The sequence below is a fragment of the Chinchilla lanigera genome, unplaced genomic scaffold (genome assembly GCF_000276665.1).
Source record: "Chinchilla lanigera isolate Chin_1 unplaced genomic scaffold, ChiLan1.0 scaffold00041, whole genome shotgun sequence".
In the NCBI taxonomy this organism is placed as follows: Eukaryota; Metazoa; Chordata; class Mammalia; order Rodentia; family Chinchillidae; genus Chinchilla; species Chinchilla lanigera.
Genome location: NW_004955442.1, coordinates 15,279,584 through 15,298,129, shown reverse-complemented (window position 1 = coordinate 15,298,129; position 18,546 = coordinate 15,279,584). Strand labels below are relative to the sequence as shown.

The 18,546-nt window shown below is 54.3% G+C and overlaps 3 protein-coding genes across 6 annotated transcripts; 2 read left to right on the top strand and 1 right to left on the bottom strand.

Moving 5' to 3' along the window:
- The first annotated feature begins 1,059 nt into the window (after positions 1 to 1,059).
- Positions 1,060 to 7,371, top strand: Tbl3 (transducin (beta)-like 3). 2 transcript variants are annotated; one of them, XM_005391487.2, is made up of 22 exons: positions 1,060 to 1,202; positions 2,716 to 2,767; positions 2,860 to 2,955; positions 3,041 to 3,088; positions 3,187 to 3,328; positions 3,418 to 3,502; positions 3,584 to 3,754; positions 3,855 to 3,930; positions 4,016 to 4,109; positions 4,195 to 4,376; positions 4,466 to 4,607; positions 4,716 to 4,774; positions 4,876 to 4,979; positions 5,451 to 5,598; positions 5,683 to 5,913; positions 5,991 to 6,061; positions 6,147 to 6,303; positions 6,377 to 6,435; positions 6,625 to 6,728; positions 6,821 to 6,892; positions 6,996 to 7,154; positions 7,231 to 7,371. In XM_005391487.2, the coding sequence occupies exons 1-22, from the start codon at positions 1,162 to 1,164 to the stop codon at positions 7,338 to 7,340; spliced, it is 2,403 nt and encodes an 800-aa protein (XP_005391544.1). In that variant the 5' UTR covers positions 1,060 to 1,161; the 3' UTR covers positions 7,341 to 7,371. The 2 variants fall into 2 exon arrangements, with proteins under 2 accessions (XP_005391544.1, XP_005391543.1); XM_005391486.2 differs by lacking the exon at positions 1,060 to 1,202 and adding an exon at positions 1,352 to 1,622.
- A 157-nt stretch (positions 7,372 to 7,528) lies between these two features.
- Positions 7,529 to 9,635, bottom strand: Noxo1 (NADPH oxidase organizer 1). 2 transcript variants are annotated; one of them, XM_013517664.1, is made up of 8 exons: positions 9,463 to 9,632; positions 9,300 to 9,380; positions 9,076 to 9,151; positions 8,806 to 8,983; positions 8,511 to 8,692; positions 8,317 to 8,418; positions 8,009 to 8,126; positions 7,529 to 7,922 (listed from the first exon to the last, which is right to left on the bottom strand). In XM_013517664.1, exons 1-8 carry the CDS (start codon positions 9,526 to 9,528, stop codon positions 7,712 to 7,714), a joined length of 1,014 nt encoding a protein of 337 aa, XP_013373118.1. In that variant the 5' UTR covers positions 9,529 to 9,632; the 3' UTR covers positions 7,529 to 7,711. The 2 variants fall into 2 exon arrangements, with proteins under 2 accessions (XP_013373118.1, XP_013373119.1); XM_013517665.1 differs by lacking the exon at positions 8,317 to 8,418 and having other exon boundaries at positions 9,463 to 9,635.
- A 5,089-nt stretch (positions 9,636 to 14,724) lies between these two features.
- On the top strand, positions 14,725 to 17,377 carry Gfer (growth factor, augmenter of liver regeneration). Of its 2 annotated transcripts, none has more exons than XM_005391484.2 (3): positions 14,725 to 15,130; positions 15,513 to 15,709; positions 16,549 to 17,377. In XM_005391484.2, the coding sequence occupies exons 1-3, from the start codon at positions 14,864 to 14,866 to the stop codon at positions 16,709 to 16,711; spliced, it is 627 nt and encodes a 208-aa protein (XP_005391541.1). In that variant the 5' UTR covers positions 14,725 to 14,863; the 3' UTR covers positions 16,712 to 17,377. The 2 variants fall into 2 exon arrangements, with proteins under 2 accessions (XP_005391541.1, XP_005391542.1); XM_005391485.2 differs by having other exon boundaries at positions 14,728 to 15,124.
- The last annotated feature ends 1,169 nt before the right edge of the window (positions 17,378 to 18,546 follow it).

The window sequence follows — 18,546 nt, the reverse complement described above, 5'->3', positions numbered from 1 at the left end:
AGGGAGACCCTATCTCAAAAAAAACCAAAAAAACCCACAGAAGATGTAAGTCACTACAAAAACACTGAATTCAACCTTCAGTTATAAGAAAGAAAGAAAACTAAATTGCATATCCTGTGCTCACTTTGGCAGCACATATACTGAACTACACCTCTGCCTCATCTCTTGGGAAGCTGTTTGCACAGCCCTAGTCATTTAGGGTAATATTCCCTATTCCCTGCCTCCTCCTCTGCCCACCCTCCCTTCCACCCAATTGAAAGTGAGCTATAGAATCTTTTTATTTTTTATTTTTTATTTTTTTTCTTTTTGAGACAGGGTCTCATTACGCAGTTCAGGATGGCCTTGAGTTCACTTTGTAGCCCGGGCTGGTCTTGAACTCACAAAGATCCTCCTGCCTCAGCCTCCCGAATGCTGGGATTGCAGGCCTGCGCCACCACGCCCGGGGAAAGTGAGCTATAGGAGGGCAGGTATTTCTGTTTCCTGAAGACTTCCAAGCGACTAAGCAGCGTTCTGCACACAGAAGATAATATTTGAATACTTTGAATATTTGAAACTACCTGATTTGATTTATTCGTTGTCACTTTGACTCTACTTAATTCACTGACTGGCCGATCGCGGCACTTCCCAAACCCCAGAGTGCTACACAGCAAAAGTAAATACTTCCACTGACAAAAAAAAAAAATTCCACTGGCCCTTTTTTTTTTTAATTGATTGACTGATTGATTGATTGATTGTCTTTTTGAGACAGGGTTTCACTAATGCATTTCAGGCTGGCCTTGGGCTCACTTTGTAGTCCAGCCTGGATTTGAACTCGCAGCAATCCTCCTGACTCACTCCCTCCCCGAGTGTTGGAATTACAGGAGTGCACCGCCACGCCCGGCCTTCCAGTGGCCTTTTTAAACTTCCATGAAATTCCCAGATCACGGGCGACATCCCTCCACATCCCACCCTCCAGGTAGGAAACACCTCCACCAGATTCCGCTTCCGGACGTAGTAGCCACTACCCACAACAAAGGTGGCGCCTACGGCGCGGTGCTGATGACGTCACACCACGGCTTAGTCCTAAAGTCATCTCCCAGCGCCGAGAGTTTGGAGTGGCACGCTGTTGTCCCACACGCGGCGGCGGTGCAGGATCCCGAGGGCAGAGACCTTGGCAACAATATGGCTGAAACCGCGGCCGGAGTGGGCCGCTTTAAAGCCAAGTAAGATTGGGGCTGTGGAGGCCACCTGGGGAGGGGCACGGGTTCGCTGCTGGAGGAACAAAGGCGCCCGCCGCGCGCGTGGAACGATGCCCACGGTGGGCCGGATACCCTTTCGGGTCTGGGAGACCACCTGGCCCGCAGGGTCGTGGAAGAGGCCTAGGGATAGGAAGCTGGAGAGCCGCCACCGACTCAAGGGCTGCTGTCTGGGTGGGCGGTAGGCCAGGTGCACGCGGTGTCTTTTACTAGAGGAGGAGTCCGTTTTAGTTCTGCAAAGTGGGAACAAGATATCCCAGGGAAAGGAGAAGCACGAGCGGAGCACAGTCGGGGTTGGTCCTGAATGGTGGCAGGAGGCGAAGACCTGTGTATGAGCAGGCGGCCTGAGGAAGTCTCTCCTGTCGGCCCACTTCTCGGAAGAGCAAGGTCAGGAAGAGGGTGGGTCCGCGGGGAGGCCGTGAGTCCTGTGATTGACTATTCAGTCCCCTAGCCTGTGCTGAATAACTAGCGCTGAGAGTTAACTCAGACCCGTCCCTGTAACTGTAATGTAGTCTCTTGGGATAAATCATTTCCATCAGCGACTGTGCACCTTAGGTTGTGACAGGCACTAGCAAAGAGAGACTTGTGATGACAACACCCCTGCTAAAGACTTGTCTGGCATGAGAGTGTGGCAGGCAGGCTTCCTGAGGAGTAGAGTTGGCCCAGCACTGGAATCTGAAGAGAGGGCCAGAGCATACACAGGGCACAGGCAGAGGATAGAAGACTTGTCACAGGGGCCAAGGCAGGAGCAAGGGGCTTCTGTGTGTGCTCAGAGAGCAAAGAAAGGTGGACAGAGACCCTTCTGGGCAAAGTCTCAGAGCTGTGTTAAGAGTCAGGAGGCTTTTAAGCAGGCTGGTGAGATAGTCAGTTGCTCTGCAGGTAACTTGCAACAGGGTTGAGAAAGTAGGTAGCATGCCCAGTGAAGAGGTTGGAGTGGCCATCTGGAGGGGATTGCAGTGGCCTGAACCAGGGGGAGAGGGAAGGAGCAGACATGCATGAGTGAGGTCACAGAAATGACAGCTGCTTGGGGAGGAGTATCAAGTGAAGCTAGGATTAGAGGGATCTAGGGTGGAGAGGAGTGGTGCTGGACCCCAGGGGAGAAGATGCTGGAGAGGATGGTGCCTTAGATTCAGTTACCTAGGGATAGCCTCCCGAAGCCAGCAGGGGGCCCCCAAGGCCCTTTGGTCTGAAAATGCTCTTGGGCTGCTTTGCTTGATTCAAGCCCACCTCTTAACTGCTGCAAAACTCCATGAAGATCACCCACCGGCCCAGGGTGTCAACCTCTTTGTAACATGAGAGAACTGTAGTGCCACCCACCCATAAAGTTTGTTACTTGTCCCTCTGGATTGCTTACTGCTGTCCTGGAACTGTGCAAGGGCAAGGGCTTGTTGAGTTCACCTCTGGGACAGCACTCATCCCAGCATTAGGAAGTACCAGGAGAGACAGTGGGTGATCATTTACTCCTTTGTTCTCTTCCCAGCTATGCTGTGGAGCGCAAGATCGAGCCTTTCTACAAGGGCGGGAAAGCACAGGTACCATCCTTGAAGGTGACCAGGGTGGGAGGGAAGGCAGGGTCTGTATAGTGCTGCCTAGTATTTCCTTATGTGAGACTTTGCATCCCTAGCTCGACCAGACAGGCCAGCACCTCTTCTGCGTCTGTGGTACCAGAGTCAACGTCCTAGATGTGGCCTCCGGGACTGTGCTACAGAGCCTGGAGCAGGTGAGGATGGGGTAAGCAAGGGTGAGGGGCCTAATAGAAAGGGCAGCCGGTTGTCATGGCACTATGTTCCTGTTCTTTCCTTTAGGAGGACCAAGAAGATATCACTGCCTTTGATCTCAGTCCTGACGATGAGGTACGTGGGGCAGGGGCAGAAGGTGATCTCTGATAGTTTTCTCCCACATTGAGACAGGAGGGTACCTCACCCTTAGGCTGACCTGCACCTTCCATCAGGTGCTGGTGACAGCCAGTCGAGCACTGCTGTTGGCTCAGTGGGCTTGGCGAGAAGGTCATGTTACCCGTCTGTGGAAAGCAATACACACAGCCCCTGTGGCCACCATGGCCTTCGACCCCACGTCCACACTGCTAGCCACAGGTAGGGCCCCAGCTGGGCAGGGGAACTGAAAAGGGTGGGGCAGGGGCTTTGGACATATCCACTCCCTCACGTCAAGCATGTTCCTGCAGGTGGCTGTGATGGGGCTGTGCGTGTCTGGGATGTCGTTCGGCACTACGGAACACACCACTTCCGGGGCTCACCTGGTGTCGTGCAGTGAGTGGGGGCAGAAGAGGGTGGGGAGCAAAGGCACTGCCCTTGGATGGCACAGCTCACACATTCCCTGCCTACCTGCAGTTTGGTGGCCTTCCACCCGGACCCCACGCGCCTGCTGCTCTTCTCCTCAGCTGCAGATTCTGCCATTCGCGTGTGGTCACTGCAGGACCGTTCGTGCCTGGCCCTGCTGACTGCCCACTATAGTGCCGTCACATCCCTGGCCTTCAGTGCCGATGGCCACAGCATGCTGAGGTGGGTGACAGGCAAGGGCATGCAGGCCTCGGGAGACAGGGAAAATCTCACTGGGTGCCAAGGCTGAGACTCCAGGACTGAGGTGGCTGTTTTTGCCCAGCTCCGGTCGTGACAAGATCTGCATTGTCTGGGACCTTCAGAGCCACCAGGCCACAAAGACTGTGCCAGTGTTTGAGGTACAGGCAACTTTGGGGCAGGGCCAGTGAGGCCGGCTGGGGGAGGAGTGGGGAATAGCTAGCTGCAGCCTCTGAACCCCCTTAGAGTGTGGAGGCCGCTGTGCTGCTACCTGAGGAGCCAGCTGCTATGCTGGGCGTGAAGAACTCAGGCCTGCATTTCCTGACAGCTGGTGACCAAGGTATGTGGGGCTGACCACGAGCAGGCCACAGGATTTAGGGTAGGCCTATGAGTCTGTGAGTCCCAGCAGCCCTGTCTCCATACAGGTATACTGCGTGTGTGGGAAGCAGCTTCTGGGCAATGTGTGTATACCCAGCCACAGCTGCCAGGCCCAGGGCGAGAGCTGACCCACTGTTCCCTGGTCCGCACTGCTAACCTGCTCCTCAGTGTCACCGCTGATCACAACCTGCTACTCTATGAAGCGTGCTCCCTACAGCTGCAGAAACAGGTGAACACATGCCCCTGCCCAGCCCAAGCTGAAGGGACCAGCCTTCCACTCATAAAGGACGTGGCTCATGGCCTTCTTGACCTTCCCAGTTTGCAGGCTACAGCGAGGAGGTTTTGGATGTCCGGTTCCTTGGACCCAAGGATTCCCACATCGTTGTGGCCTCCAATAGCCCCTGCCTGAAAGTTTTTGAGCTACAGACATCAGCTTGCCAGATCCTCCATGGCCATACAGGCAAGTGAAGCCCACTGATACCCTAGAACCCCATTCTGGGTTTGATTGTTGCCTACCTCCTGTTACCTTACCATACTTGACCTCTGAGTACTTCTTTCTCTTTCATAGACATTGTCCTGGCCCTGGATGTGTTTCGGAAGGGGTGGCTCTTTGCCAGCTGTGCCAAGGTCAGTCTCCCCAAAGGTGTGGAGGTATAGGCCCTCTGGGAGAGAAAATGAAGGCAAAGGACCACAGTCCAATCTCTCTCCTCAACTCCTCTTGTCTCCAGGATCAGAGCATTCGCATCTGGAGAATGAACAAGGCTGGCCAGGTGTCCTGTGTGGCTCAGGGTTCTGGACACACACACAGTGTGGGCACCATCTGCTGCTCCAGGTAGTGGGGCCACAGCTGGATTCAGAGGTGTAGAAAAGGTGGAAACCTAAGCCTTCTGGTGGGGTTCCAGCTCACAGGTGGGAGGAAGAGATTACAGCTTTGGCCTTTTTCTTTGAGGCTCTAGCCAAGGGATGTGGAAGAGCAAATGAGCCCAAACAGCCCAGGTGTCCTGAGGGAATTCTTTGGAAGTAGCCTTGTGTGGACAAAATGGGGAGGGCATCACAGTGGAGAGGATGGCACTGAACAAGGCCCACTAGGAAAAGACAACCCATGCTAGGGCTCGGGTCCCCTGGGGGTACCAAGTTGTTGGGTATGGGACACTGAGAGTAGGTGGACATTCAGAGGACCAGAGCCAATTTGCATCCTTGGGCAGTCCCACTGGTCTGGACCATGGTCCATGATGCCATTCCTGTGTTATACTGACGGTGCTATCTAGCCCTCAGCAGAATCCTCTTTCCTACTGGGGTGCAGGCTGAAGGAATCCTTTCTGGTGACGGGCAGCCAGGACTGCACCGTGAAATTGTGGCCCCTCCCGGAAGCCCTGCTGTCCAAGAGCATGGCCCCAGACAGCGACCCCATCCTTCTGCAGGCCCAGGCTACCCAGCGCTGTCATGACAAGGTGACCATATATGGCCCCTGGGGTGGGGGTGGCCAAGCCCTTGCTGGGGTGGTGGTCTGAGTTACCACCTTTTCACGTCACCAGGACATCAACAGTGTGGCTGTTGCTCCCAATGACAAGCTGTTGGCCACAGGCTCACAGGACCGCACTGCCAAACTCTGGGCCCTACCACAGTGCCAGCTGGTGGGAGTTTTCTCAGGCCACCGACGTGGCCTCTGGTGTGTTCAGTTCTCACCCATGGATCAGGTGCTGGCCACAGCCTCAGCTGATGGCACTATCAAGCTCTGGTCACTGCAGGATTTAAGCTGCCTCAAGGTAAGCAGCATCTCCTCTGCTCCAGGCCTTCCTGGTGACATCTCACCAGGTGACATCTCATGTTCCCACCCTCACAGACATTTGAGGGGCACGACGCTTCTGTGCTGAAGGTGGCCTTTGTGAGCCGTGGCACACAGCTACTGTCCAGGTGAGTGGGCTAAGGGCTGGGTGGGGGTGAGGATGGGGTGGGGAACAGGCCCTTCCCACTGAGGTCTCCTGCATCCCAAACCCAGTGGCTCAGATGGGCTCCTGAAGCTTTGGACGATCAAAAACAACGAGTGTGTGCGGACCCTGGACGCCCATGAGGACAAGGTCTGGGGATTACACTGCAACCAGATGGACGACCATGCCCTCACTGGTGCCAGCGACTCCCGAGTCATTCTCTGGAAGGTTGTGGGCCCTGAGGAGAGGCGTGGGCAGGGCAAGGAATAGGGATACCTGTCTAACCCCATTCTAATCCCAGGATGTGACTGAAGCAGAACAGGCAGAGGAGCAGGCCAAGCGGGAGGAGCAGGTGGTCAAGTAAGCACGGGCTCTGCCGTAGCGCCCCCATGCACAAAGGCATGTCTGTATACCTCTGCTTTATGCTATAGGGACACTGAGGCTGTGGGCTGAGCTCATACCAATGGGTGTGAGGTGCAGGCCTCCTGACTCTACCTTCAGCCCCAGTCACAGTTCAAGTGGCCCCTATCCTCCCCTTCCCACTGCCAGGCAGCAAGAACTGGACAACCTGCTCCATGAAAAGCGATACCTGCGGGCACTAGGCCTGGCCATCTCCCTGGATCGGCCCCACACAGTGCTGACAGTTATCCAGGGTCAGTACTTGCCACCGGGGGCAGGTTAGGGCTGGGGCAGACTCGGGACCATTGAACCCCTTCCTGGGGCTTAGACTTGCCTCCTCCTATAGCCATTCGGAAGGACCCAGAGGCCTGTGAGAAGCTAGAAGCCACCGTGCTCCGACTGCGGCGAGACCAGAAAGGTCCTGGGCATGTGGGCAGAAGCCAGTCAGCAGGGGTGGCCTGGTGGGCAGGGGGAGGATGGAGCTGCTTGGCAGGCAGAGTGACTGTCCCTATTGCCCTCAGAGGCCCTCCTGCGTTTCTGTGTCACATGGAACACCAACTCCCGGCACTGCCACGAAGCACAGGCAGTGCTGAATGTGCTGCTGCAACATGAGGCCCCTGAGGAGCTTCTGGCCTATGAGGGTGTGCGGGCTGCACTTGAGGCCCTGCTGCCCTACACTGGTATGTAGGCACAGCCTGGGTAGAGGAGCAGCCTGGTGGGCACATGCACTACCTGACCTCCCTCTGTCCTCTGCAGAGCGGCATTTTCAGAGGCTGAGCCGGACACTGCAGGCAGCCACCTTCTTGGACTTCCTATGGCACAACATGAAGCTGTCCCCACTCCCTGCTGCCCCCCCAGCTCTCTGAGACACATAAAATCATACTTTTCCTATCCACAGTGGGTCTGGGCTGTCTTCCCCAGGTCCCTACCACTGTTGTGAAGCCACAGCCTTCATCAACCAGGATGTACCTTGGCACCTGATGGTCTCAATGCAGATCACCCCAGCCTGGCTGAGGTTCCACGTGGGCCCTGCCTTCAGCACAGTGAGACCAAGTGGAGTCTTCCAGAAGTTTTACTCAATGGAAATAGGAACTCCCCTTCCTCCCACCCTCATCCATTCCTCTCCCAGCTGTGGGGATGATGCAGCTATCCGTTATCCCAGGGATCTGGATCCTGGGCATTCTGCTTGGCGTGGGCTTGGGGTGCACAGCCAGCTTCAAGAAGGCTTCTGAGGCCCTCAGTCCCGCGCCAGTGCCCTTCGTGTGATGGTGCAGCAGCGACTCTGGATGGCACTCAGTGGAGGGCGGGCAGGGACAGGAGGTGGACCAGTGGTAGTCTTGTTCTTCTCCCTGTCCTCCCTACCAAGGGTGGCTGGCCCACTCAGGAATGCACCCAGCCCTTCAGGTTGCAGCAGCACTGAGGGGAGCAGACCAGCCTGGTCACAGTACCTGAAGAGTATGGACTTGGTCAGAGACGGCCCCTCCCCTACTCCTACACTACAGGTCGGGTCTGCCAAGGCCCCACCCTCACATACCTGCACAGCCACCATCCCCGGTCTGAAGTTTCCAGGACCTGCACGCGTGCCCCCGCTGGCACCGACAGTTCATCAGCACGGGTGCCCTTGTAGGCTCGGGAAGTGCAGAACTGGGTCCCTGGGAGTGAATTTTTGTGGGTCAGGGTGGTACAGCAAGAGGCTAGGGGCTCTAACCTTTTCCGAGCTAGCTTCCCCTGGTACCCAGGGTCACTATATAACCCACTCGGCTTCACTGCAGCTGTGAGCATCAAGCATAAGCAGCTGCCTCCCTCCCTATCCAGGGGCCTGGGAGTGGAAGCTAGTCATACCGCTGTTTCCCTGTGTCAGGTCTCCCTCCCGGGCTGCTGCCTCCAGATAAGGAGCTGGAAACCAGGCCTTCTGCTGGTCTTTGTTCTCCACTAGCCACCAGCCTATGCATTAAGCAAGGGAGGGGTTTGGGTCCTGAGGCCAGCCCCAGTCCAGGGGACAGAAGGGCAAGTCCTCAGGTCCCTGTCAGCCCTACCTGAGGGGTGTCGAAGCAGCACATTCAGGCTTTCTTGGGCCTTCGTGTGGAAGGGCCTGCCCTGTGTGTCCTGGGTGTGGAAAGGCTGCACACAACAGAGGCTCTGAACCTCCAGGGTGTGGATATCAAGGCTGTCCACAGGGCGGGGTGAGGGCTTCTCTGGGGCAGGCAGGATCACCATGCTGAGGAGGACAAGTGGGTGGGGAGGATGAGGATGGGCCTACCACCCCCATGAGTTGGCCCAATCATGGCCTCTATAATACCTCCATAGGCTGGGGAAGGGGTGGTAAGGCACCTGTTGGGAGGCAGTGCAGATTCCAGGTCCCGAGCTTGTGGCTCAAAGAAACCTATGAGCACTAGGCTCTGCGACACGCGGTCCGCAGTAGCTAGCAATGCCTGCACGTAGGTCTCCAGCAGCCTCAGGCGCACCAGTCCGCGGCCCAGGCGTCCTCCGCGGGAAAGCAATGGTGCGTCTGCAGGTACAACAAAGACGCATTATAGGAGCTGGCAAACCCCACTTCAGGCTTTGCCTTCCCCACACCCTCTGGGACCCTGGCAGTCTGACCTGGAAGCCTGGGGAGAAGGCGGTGAGATCTCCGCAGCAGGCCCGCCTCCACTGGAAAGGTCTCCTTGAGGGTTTTCTAATGGAGAGAGTGGGATGTTGGTCTCTGAGAACCCAGTGTACATCTAGGGAGAGGAGGTCAAAGGGGCTGAAAGTCCTTAGGTAGAAAGGGCAGCCCCCTGGCCAGAGTTAGATGTCTCATTTTGTGTGGCCCCAGGGTCACTTGCCTGGAGCTGCCTGAACTCATCCCAGCTTCTGCTCACAAAGGTGTCACTGCCATCTGACCAGTGTACGGAGAAGGCGAACATCTGCATGAGGAAAGGTTGGGGTCTCTGGAGAGGCTGGATAGGACACCCTGTCCGGGCCAGCAGAGATCCTGTCCCATCTTACCTGAAGCCGATCCATCTGAACCAGGGCTGCCGCTGCTATTGACACCGGGTACCTGGAACTTGCCATCACTGCAGCCTCTGTTGCTTGTGATTCTGGAGTGTTGGGGAGTGGCAGAGGTTTTGCCACCTGCCAGTCCCCAAGGGGGCTCTGAGCAATTACCCGGAAGACTAGCCTGAGTGGAATTCCCCTCCCGTGCCCCAACCTGAGTCCGGGCAGAGTTACCACGCCCCCTGGTCCTTCAAAGTTTCCTGGAAGTCGCCTAAGCCCAAGATCTAGGGGATTCAGTCACAGGAACGCCAGGTTTTAGGGGGAGCCTAAGGTGGAGACGGAAGGAGGGATGAGCTGCCGGCCCTGGAAGTGTGCAAGGCAGTCTTGAATCTAGCAGGGCTCTACAAAGGCTGGGGCTGCCATCTGGGTCCCTCCATACAGAGTGTGACCTTCGGAAGAGCGAGAAGGAAGGCTCTTCAAAGTGCTGCTGCACCCCTCCCCTTAGGAGTCCCCACCCTCCTGGTGCAGCCTCCTGCCAGGACTCACCCAGTATGAATCCCTATTTTTCTCTCTCTCTTCCTCTTCTGTTCCTTCTCCCTGTCTCCACACCACCCCCTGTGATTTTTTAGGCCCAGCAGCTCTATCTCTGAATTCCGTGGACCTCTGTCCCTTTGTCACCTAGAACCAATGACAGTGCAAGCGCTTTTTCTGGTTTTATCCTAATGTGGGAGGGTCTCAATTTCTGCAAGTAAAGGGGGAAATTTGTGTAAAATATTTTGAGGGTTTTTTTTTTCCTTAGGTTTTTGTTTTTCTACTGTCCTAATGATTGACGCCTCCACTCACACATGTAAGGCAAATGCTCTACCACTGAGCTACTTGCCCAACTGCTTTTTAATTTTGAGACACGGTCTCAATAAATTGCCAAGACCACCATGAATTTGCATCCTTTTGCCTCAGCCTCCCAAATAGTTGGGATTATAAGTGTGTGCCACCCTGCTTGCCCAGATACTTTTGAGTTTTTTCTGGCTGAATTGGGGAAGGAATGGACCTGACAAGATCCCCCTAAGGATCCCTTGGACTGGTGAGACTTGGGGCTTGAGTAACAGGGTCTATCTTTTGGCCACTAGCACTTGGAGTTTGAAGAGGTAGTCACTAGGACTATTCAGAGAGCCACCTCCGAGCCCATGGTTTATCACCACTTACTGCATAACCTCCTCAGTCAGACCAGACCTACTGCCCATCATGGGAGGAAGAGGCCCTGTAATACCTGGGCAGAGGGCTCACCTGGGTGCCCCACCTCTCTGGGCTGCTTCCTTGTAGTGGAGATTTCCAGAGCTCTAGCCAACCCTGATGCACAGTGATCCTTCCTGGTGCTGAGGCCACCACCTTTAGGGTGTGGCAATCCTAACTGCTCAGTGGTAAAGCATTTGCCTTGTATGTGTGAGTATAGGGCTCAATAATCCTTAGAACAGTAGGGGGGGGAAGCTCAAAGTAATTATCTAATATAAATTTCCCCTTTTTTGACTTGGAGACATTAAGACATCCTCTTAGTCAGGCGTAGTGGAGCATGCCTGTAATCCCAGCACTTGGGAGGCTGAGGCAGGAGGATCACTGTGAGTTTGAGGCCAGCCTGGGCTACATAGTGAAGACAGAGAAAGGACTTGCACTGAGTCATTGGTTCCATATGACAAAGGCATGAAGCCCCATAGAATCAGAAACAGAGCTGTTGGCCCTAAAAAGCGGCTGAGAGAATTCCCCTGCTCCACGCCCTCTGAAGTGGTAAACATTTGGGGCACCATTCCAGGAAACTGTCTTGGCCTTAATAAAGGGCCTTTGTGTGCCATACTAGTAGCTCTTTCTGAAGTCCTGAAACCCTCCCTGTTCTTGGCCCAGGCAGTGAACACCTGTTGACACAGGTGAATGCCAGGGTGCCTTCAGCACAACTGTCACCTTCCCCTCCCAACTTCAGCTGAGGGCCCTGCTGGCCTGTTGGGGTCCAGGGCTGGACAGACCTTGTAGGGATCCTGTGTAGGGATCTAGTTTGAAATTACTACAGTCATTGACTTCACCCTCATCTGGCCTACCAGGAAATACTGGCACAAACAAACTTTAGAGGATAAATGATGTCATGACGATGGTCAGCCAAAGGTTTCGGCCAGGCAGTAACACCCGGAATGTCTCAGAACTGACACTTAACATAGTTTCTGAGAAAGTCCAGGTACATTCTAATTGGCCTTCAGTGACCTTTGTGTAGCTTAGCACATAAACCTGTTTATTTTGCCTCGGAGTAGCAATCCTGTCTGCTGCACCCAAGATATGTTTGGGTCTGTAGATAGTGCACTTTAGGCAATCTTGGAACTGTCTGCTTCTTCCATCTGCTAGCACCTTCTGTCTTTAGCAAGTGGTTCTTTTTTTTTTTTTTTTTTCCAGTACTGGGAATCGAACTCATGACCTTGCGCTTGCCAGGCAGGCACTGTGCCACTGAGCTAAATCCCCTGCATGTCTTTTTTTAAGCAGGGGCTTGGTGTATAGTTTAGGCTGGCCTGGAACTCACTATGTACCCCAGGCTAGCCTCAAATTTGTGGTGAGGGGCCAGGGATATAGCTCAGCGGCACAAGCGCCAGCCTGGCAAGCACAAGGTCCTGAGTTCGATTCCCAGTACCCTCCCAAAAAAAACTTGTGAAATTTGTGGTGATCCTCCTGCCTCAGCCTCCTGAATGCTGAGACTATAGGTATATGCCACCATGCCCAGCATGATTTGTTCCTATACACAGATTCTTCATAGACACCTTGGAAGATAGGAGGAAAAAAACGGAGAAAGCCAGGCACAGACAGAGAGCTACAAGGAATCTGAGGCCTCTCCAACTGACAACCCCCACCAAACCTGGATTTTTCCACGTTTTTCTCTCCATCATCCTTACCTTCTCTCACACAAAAAACTACAACAGACCAGGCATGAGGCCATAGGCCTGCAATCCCAACATTTGGGAGGGAGGCTGAAGTGGGAGGATCACTGTGAATTCAAAGCAAACCTGACCTATTTAGTGGGTTCAAGGCCAGCCTGAACTACACAGTGAGATCGTGTCTCAAAACACCACAACAAATGGGCATGGTGGCACACACCTATAATCCTAGCACTCTGGAGGCTGAGGCAGTAGGATCACAAGTTTGATTCCTACTTGGGCAATTCAATGAGATTCTGGCTCAAAATGAAAAAGGGCTGGGGATGTAGCTCAGGTACAGCACTCTTAAATTCAATCCCCCAGTGCCCAAGGAAAAAAAAAACAAAGGCATCAGATCAAGGTAATCCTGCCCAAAACTGTCCAGTACCTTTCCACTGCTGTTAGAACAAATCCCAGTCTCCATGGCAGCTGACAAGGTCCTTGGTGGGACCCTGGCCAACTCTGTATCTTTCCCTCCCACCTCCTCCCCAGAATCCTGCCCTATTGGCCTTTTTGCTCCTGCAAAATGTCAAGACCTTCTCATCTTAGGCTTGATTTTGAAGGGGCTCCTTAGCTGACCTCTATACCTTTAAGCCTCTGCCTAATGTGTTCCTCTTCAAGAAGCCCTTTTGTATTTTCTGCACCTTGTATGTGGACCAACCACAGTTTGTAAGTGAACATTTATTAGTATGATTCTCTAGTTTTTCTGTCTTGTTTGATTTGTTGGTTTTTGATTTATTTTTGTTTGTTTGAGACAGGGTCTCATTTTGTAGTGAAGGCTGGCCTTGAATTCACTGTGTAGTCTAGGCTGGCCTCAAAGTAACAATCCTCCTGCCTTAACCCTCAGAGGCTTGGGATATAGCTCAGTGGTACAACACCTACTTGGCAAGTGTGAGGTTGTGAGTTCAATTCCCGGTACCAAAAAAAAACCCCTTCAGAGTACTGGGATGCTTTTTTCTTATCCTCATCACTAATTGGACTATGAATTAAGGAGGTAATTGATGGATATTTGTTCCTGGTCCTGCCCAGTACCTGGAGTAGTGCTTGGGACAGAGTTATGTATTACACCAATTTTTGTAAAATGAATGAATATGTGGAGGTAGAGGTATCTTGGAGGTCACTATCTAGGTGGGTTTAATAATCCTTTACCCCTAGGGTAGCCATGGTGCTACATGTCTGTAACCCCGTCACTGGTTTGTAATCCCAGCACTCGGGAGGCTGAGGCATGAAGATTGCTGTGAGTTTGAGGCCAGCCTGGGCTACATAGTTCAAGGCCAGCTTGAACTGCATAGGGAGACCCTGTCTCAAAAACAAATATCCTTATCCAGCCGGGTATGATGGTGGGTGCTGTAATCCCACCATTGTGGAAAGCTAAGGCAGCAGGAGGATTACAAATTTGAGCCCAGCTCAGGCAATTTAGCGATTAATTGAGACCACACCACCTCAAAAAATAAAAAACAGGTTGGGGAGGCCATGGGTTCAATCCCCAGTACTGCTAAAACAACAATAAAAACAATAGTATTGGCTGGCTGTAGTGGCCGGGTAATCCCTGCACTTGGGAAACTGAAGAGGATCTCTGAGAATTTGAAGCCAGCCTGGGCTACACGGGGATTTCAGGCCAGTCTGAACTATATGGCACGACCCTGTCTCAAAATAATTAATAATGATAATAATAATATCATCATCATCATCTTTTATTTAAGATATGAGATAGCTGGGAACGCTCCTCTCTTCAGCAACTGCAGGCCGACCCGCGTTCCCAAAGTGCACGGCCCACAGCTCCTGGGCCCTAGCGCCTTCCTTTTTTTTTTTTTTTTTTTTGTCTTTTTGAGACAAGGTCTCGCTGTGCAGTTCAGGCTAGCCTTGAGCTCACTTTGTAGCCCAGGCTGGCCTGGAACAACGATCCTCCTGCCTCAGCCTCCTGAGAGCTGGGATTACAGGCGTGCGCCACCACCTAGCGCCTTCCGACCACTGTGCGGTAAAGCTGCGCCCCGCGTTGCCATGGCGCCAGCAGCAGCTAGGTGGGTGTGTGGCTCAGTTGAGGGCACAGAGCTCCATCACTCGAGAGGAGCGATGGGGGTGTCGCGGACCGCATCCCTGACCCCGCCTGGGCCTCAGCCCGGGAGCTCAACGCGGCTGCGGCGCTATTTCCACAATACGCTGATCTTTTACTGGGGGAAACGCGGGCGCCGAAATGGACGGCGAACGCCAAGAAGCCCGGTTCCGGGAACGAGGTTCAGAAGGCCTGGCGTCGCCTTGACCAGGTCCCCCAGCCAGGCCGCCGGCTCCACCCGGACTCCCTCCGTGCCTTGCCTAGCAGCCCGGCTTTGGGCTCCGCCTCGCCTCTGAGCCCCGCCTCGAGCCTCGGTTCCTGTGGGCGCGCAGGAGCAGTGGTGCGCGCGCTGGCCTGGAGGCCAACCCGGCGGCCCCGCTAGAAGTTATCCTGGCCCGGCAGGCTGTGCGCGGGCAAGATGGCGGCGGCCGGCGAGCACGCGAGCTTTTTCCGCAGCAGCCTCTTTTCCTTCCTCCCTGGTGGCACGCGATCTGACGTGACTGACGACCTGGCGACAGATGCGCGGGGCCGCGGCGCGCGGCGCAAGGAGACCGTCGTTCCGCCCCCGACTCCGGGCCAGGCGCCTGCCCCGGAGGCGACGGGCACCCAGGACGCCTCGCATAAGCGGCCCTGCCGTGCCTGCGTAGACTTCAAGACGTGGATGAGGACCCAGCAGAAGGTGCAGGTGCCCCGCGCGACCTCTAAGCCCCGGCTCTCGGCCTTAGGCCTTGTTCCCGGGAGCCCTGTGCAGGCATCCTATGGGCCCACGCCCCCGGGGTCGGCTGTGCCTAAACTCTGCCCCTGCCCCTGCCCTTCCCCCACGCCGCGGCCTGAACTTTGAGCTTTCGGCCGCTCTAGGGCCGGATTCCTTGAGAACTTTTCCGTAGTCAGGGTTCCGGCCAGGGCTGAAAATGGGAACCTTTTTTTTTTGAGATGCTGGGGTTCGAAGCGGTGGCGCGAGGCATGCTAAGCAAGTGCTGTACCCTGAGCCACATCGAAGGGGAATATTTGTGGGTCTCTGGTTGCGGGGAGAATGAACTGACCCTTAGTCGGCCCTACTTCTGCAGCGGGACAGGAAGTTTAGGGAGGATTGTCCCCAGGATCGCGAGGAACTGGGCCGCCACAGCTGGGCTCTGCTTCACACCCTGGCCGCCTACTACCCGGAGCATCCCACCCCAGAACAGCAGCAAGACATGGCCCAATTCATACATTTATTTTCCAAGTTTTACCCGTGTGAGGAGTGTGCTGAAGACATAAGGGAGAGGTAAGCTGTGACCACTGTCTGCAGGCGACAGAACCTTACTGAAAGGTCTCTTGACTGATACCACAGAGAGCCTAGCAAAATGGATGCAGAGATGGCAGAAGATTGCCTAGGAGCAGGGACTGCCGTCTGGGAGAGGGTGGGTTACATGAGTTTTCTCCCTCCCCTGGGTGCTGCTGGGCTTTGGCAGTAGTCACACTTCCAGAAAGGGCTTCCCTGATAGGTGCCTTGCTTTGCACTCATGGAGGCCTTAGACAGGTTAGCTAGGACTACACTTTGCCTAACTTACAGAGCTGGACTGCTGGTTTTAAGACCTTGGGAACATACTGCTTTCCTCCCCAGAGCCTCTTCCTCAAGGCATCCAAGGTTCAAGCCTGTTCCCTCATAAGTGCTTTGCAGTTAAATGTGCAGTAGAGCTGACAATTAAGTTTAAAGCCTGGGCAACTAGAATGAGGTTTTTTGCTGAACTGGCGCACCAGGCTTCAGGTACTGTTTACAGTTACGTGGTTGTGCATGGCCCTATCCCTCTGCAGTCTGCCTTTCTTTCAGAGACACTGAGCTGAGGCCTCCTGATTGTTACAAGGTCGTAAAGTTAATGCCTGTGCTTTATTTAATGTCTTGCCCTGGGCATTTGTCAGGGTTTGCCACGCTCCCCAAGTGAATGTGTGAAGCAGCCCAGGAAACCACAGGGTCAGCTCTGTTCTTGGAATTCCTGAACCTTAGAGCAGGAGGGCACAGCCAGGTATGGCTCACTGCAGCACCCAGCTCCCTCCCCAGGAGCTGGCAGGGACAGCATGGCCACTGCTTTCTTCCACCATCTTTCTTGTGCTCCCTACACACAGGATAGGCAGGAACCAGCCAGACACTCGAACTCGGGCATCCTTCACCCAGTGGCTATGCCGTCTGCACAACGAGGTGAACCGAAAGCTGGGCAAGCCCGACTTTGACTGCTCACAGGTGGATGAACGCTGGCGTGACGGCTGGAAGGATGGCTCCTGTGATTAAAGGAGGGCACCCCACCCCCTCGGTCTGGAGAGGGGTGGGACACTGATTAAAGTGCATCTGAACCCCAGAGCCTGTTGTGTCTCAGCAGGACAGTTCCCAGGACACTGCTCACAGACCCCTCCCCTCAGGCAGAATACAGTAGAAATGGAGGTGCCCACTGAAAGAATTCTATGGCCTCCACCTCACGTGAGGCTCCATGGACTGCAGGTGATAGAGGCAGGACCAGTCATGCTGCCACTTGCCAGTCAGCATGTGCCCTCCTGCCTCAGCTCCATAACAGGGACCTAATTCCCCCCAAAGAAAGATAGAGGGCATGGTTGGGGTTCCCTGTGCCTTCTCCTTGAGGTCAGGCCACTGTGTAGCTGGGGATGCACTCAGCACTGTGGTCTCAATGGCTCTGTGCTGTTGCTTCTAGAATGAGGCCTGGGGGCTGGGGATTTAGCTCAGCGGCAAAAGCGCCTGCCTAGAATGAGGCCTGCACTGTGCTTAGTCTCCATAGGAAAAGCTCAGGCAGTTTTTATCTGAAGGTCCCACTCCTCATGCTGCTCATTCCCTGACAGGTACACAACCTTTCATAACAGTGGTAAGGCTTGTCTGAAGGTCATCCTGGGGGCAGCTTCCTTAGAGTTTTGAGACCAAAATAAAATGCTGGGGAAGTGACTGAAATCTTATTGTCAGTGTGCTTTGTTCTGAGACTTGCAGTGATGCCTAGGGCCTGCTCTTGGCCTCCTCTCCTTTTCTTTTTTTTTTTGATACAGGGTCTCGCTATGTAGTATAGTCCTGTGAACTTGCAGCAATCCTTGTGCCTCAGTTGCCCAAGCACTGAGATTACAAGCCTGTACTACCATGCCTCGCTCTTTTGCCCTTTTCTTGGCGGGGAGGCGGGGTATCAGGAATCGAACTCAGGACTTCATGCTTGCCAGGCAGGCAGTGCACCACTGAGCTAAAGGCCTGGCCCCTCTCTTGCCCTTTTCTGCTCAGCTGTGTTCTGTCTGGGAGTCTGGCTTCTGAAAGAAGGAGCAGTACCTCAGTGGGAGCAAGCCAGGGTTATCCCAGGGACAGCAGCTTGGGTTGTTCTTTACACCAGTGAAACAGAATGTGATGAATTTAGTTAAGTTTGGGGTGACCCTGGATCTGCTCAGCACCATCTGTCCTCTGGCCTTGGCTCCCAACCAGAGTGGCCAAGCAGCAGTGTGTGTCCCTGTCCTGTGAGCATAAAGTCCTGGGCACTTTTTTCCCTATGATGTCAGCCTCTCCTAGGTGAGAGTCAACTTTGGCATAGGCTCTTTTGTTCCTTCAGCAAAAGAGCTGAAGTGCCTCCGCCTGAGGCCCCATGGGCATGCTGGCTTCTGCAGGTGCTGCCCAGAGGGGCCAGGTGACACAAATGAGATTGGAGCCACCAACAGAGAAGTTCCTCATCCTTTCTCCCCCAGGCACAGGGCCTCTTCCCTATGACTTTTCAAGGCCTAATGCAGCTTAATGCACTTTTGCTGAGGATTCATCAGGTGCCCTCTGGAAGCTGTGTTCAGTTCTAGACACAATACCTGCATTTTCATGCCCTCCTTTCCTCTTGCACTTCCCCTTTTTCCTAACTAGCTTCCCCAGAGTTAGTGTCTGTGTGTCTGTCACACACACACACACACATACACACACTCTCCACAGTGCAAAGGAAGGTTCTGGGTCAAGCTGGCATTCGAGGGCTGTCAACATCTAGAGTTAAGCCATGCTTGGTGGTGCACGCCTGTAATCCCAGCACTCAGGAGGCTGAGGCAGGAGGATTGTTGCATGTTCAAGGCCAGCCCGGGCTACAAAGTGAGCTCAGGGTCAGCCTGAAT

Excerpts from the sequence above, each read along its gene's own strand:
- Tbl3 (XM_005391486.2), top strand. The coding sequence starts at position 1,540 with ATGGTGGCAGGAGGCGAAGACCTGTGTATGAGCAGGCGGCCTGAGGAA. Across the intron at positions 3,503-3,583 it reads GGCTCACCTGGTGTCGTGCA|TTTGGTGGCCTTCCACCCGG; the intron begins GTGAGTGGGGGC and ends GCCTACCTGCAG. Across the intron at positions 6,729-6,820 it reads AGTGCTGACAGTTATCCAGG|CCATTCGGAAGGACCCAGAG; the intron begins GTCAGTACTTGC and ends CTCCTCCTATAG.
- Noxo1 (XM_013517664.1), bottom strand. The coding sequence starts at position 9,528 with ATGGCAAGTTCCAGGTACCCGGTGTCAATAGCAGCGGCAGCCCTGGTT. Across the intron at positions 8,984-9,075 it reads CCTTCTCCCCAGGCTTCCAG|ACGCACCATTGCTTTCCCGC; the intron begins GTCAGACTGCCA and ends TTGTACCTGCAG. Across the intron at positions 7,923-8,008 it reads CGGGGATGGTGGCTGTGCAG|GTACTGTGACCAGGCTGGTC; the intron begins GTATGTGAGGGT and ends CATACTCTTCAG.
- Gfer (XM_005391484.2), top strand. The coding sequence starts at position 14,864 with ATGGCGGCGGCCGGCGAGCACGCGAGCTTTTTCCGCAGCAGCCTCTTT. Across the intron at positions 15,131-15,512 it reads GGACCCAGCAGAAGGTGCAG|CGGGACAGGAAGTTTAGGGA; the intron begins GTGCCCCGCGCG and ends CTACTTCTGCAG. Across the intron at positions 15,710-16,548 it reads GCTGAAGACATAAGGGAGAG|GATAGGCAGGAACCAGCCAG; the intron begins GTAAGCTGTGAC and ends CCCTACACACAG.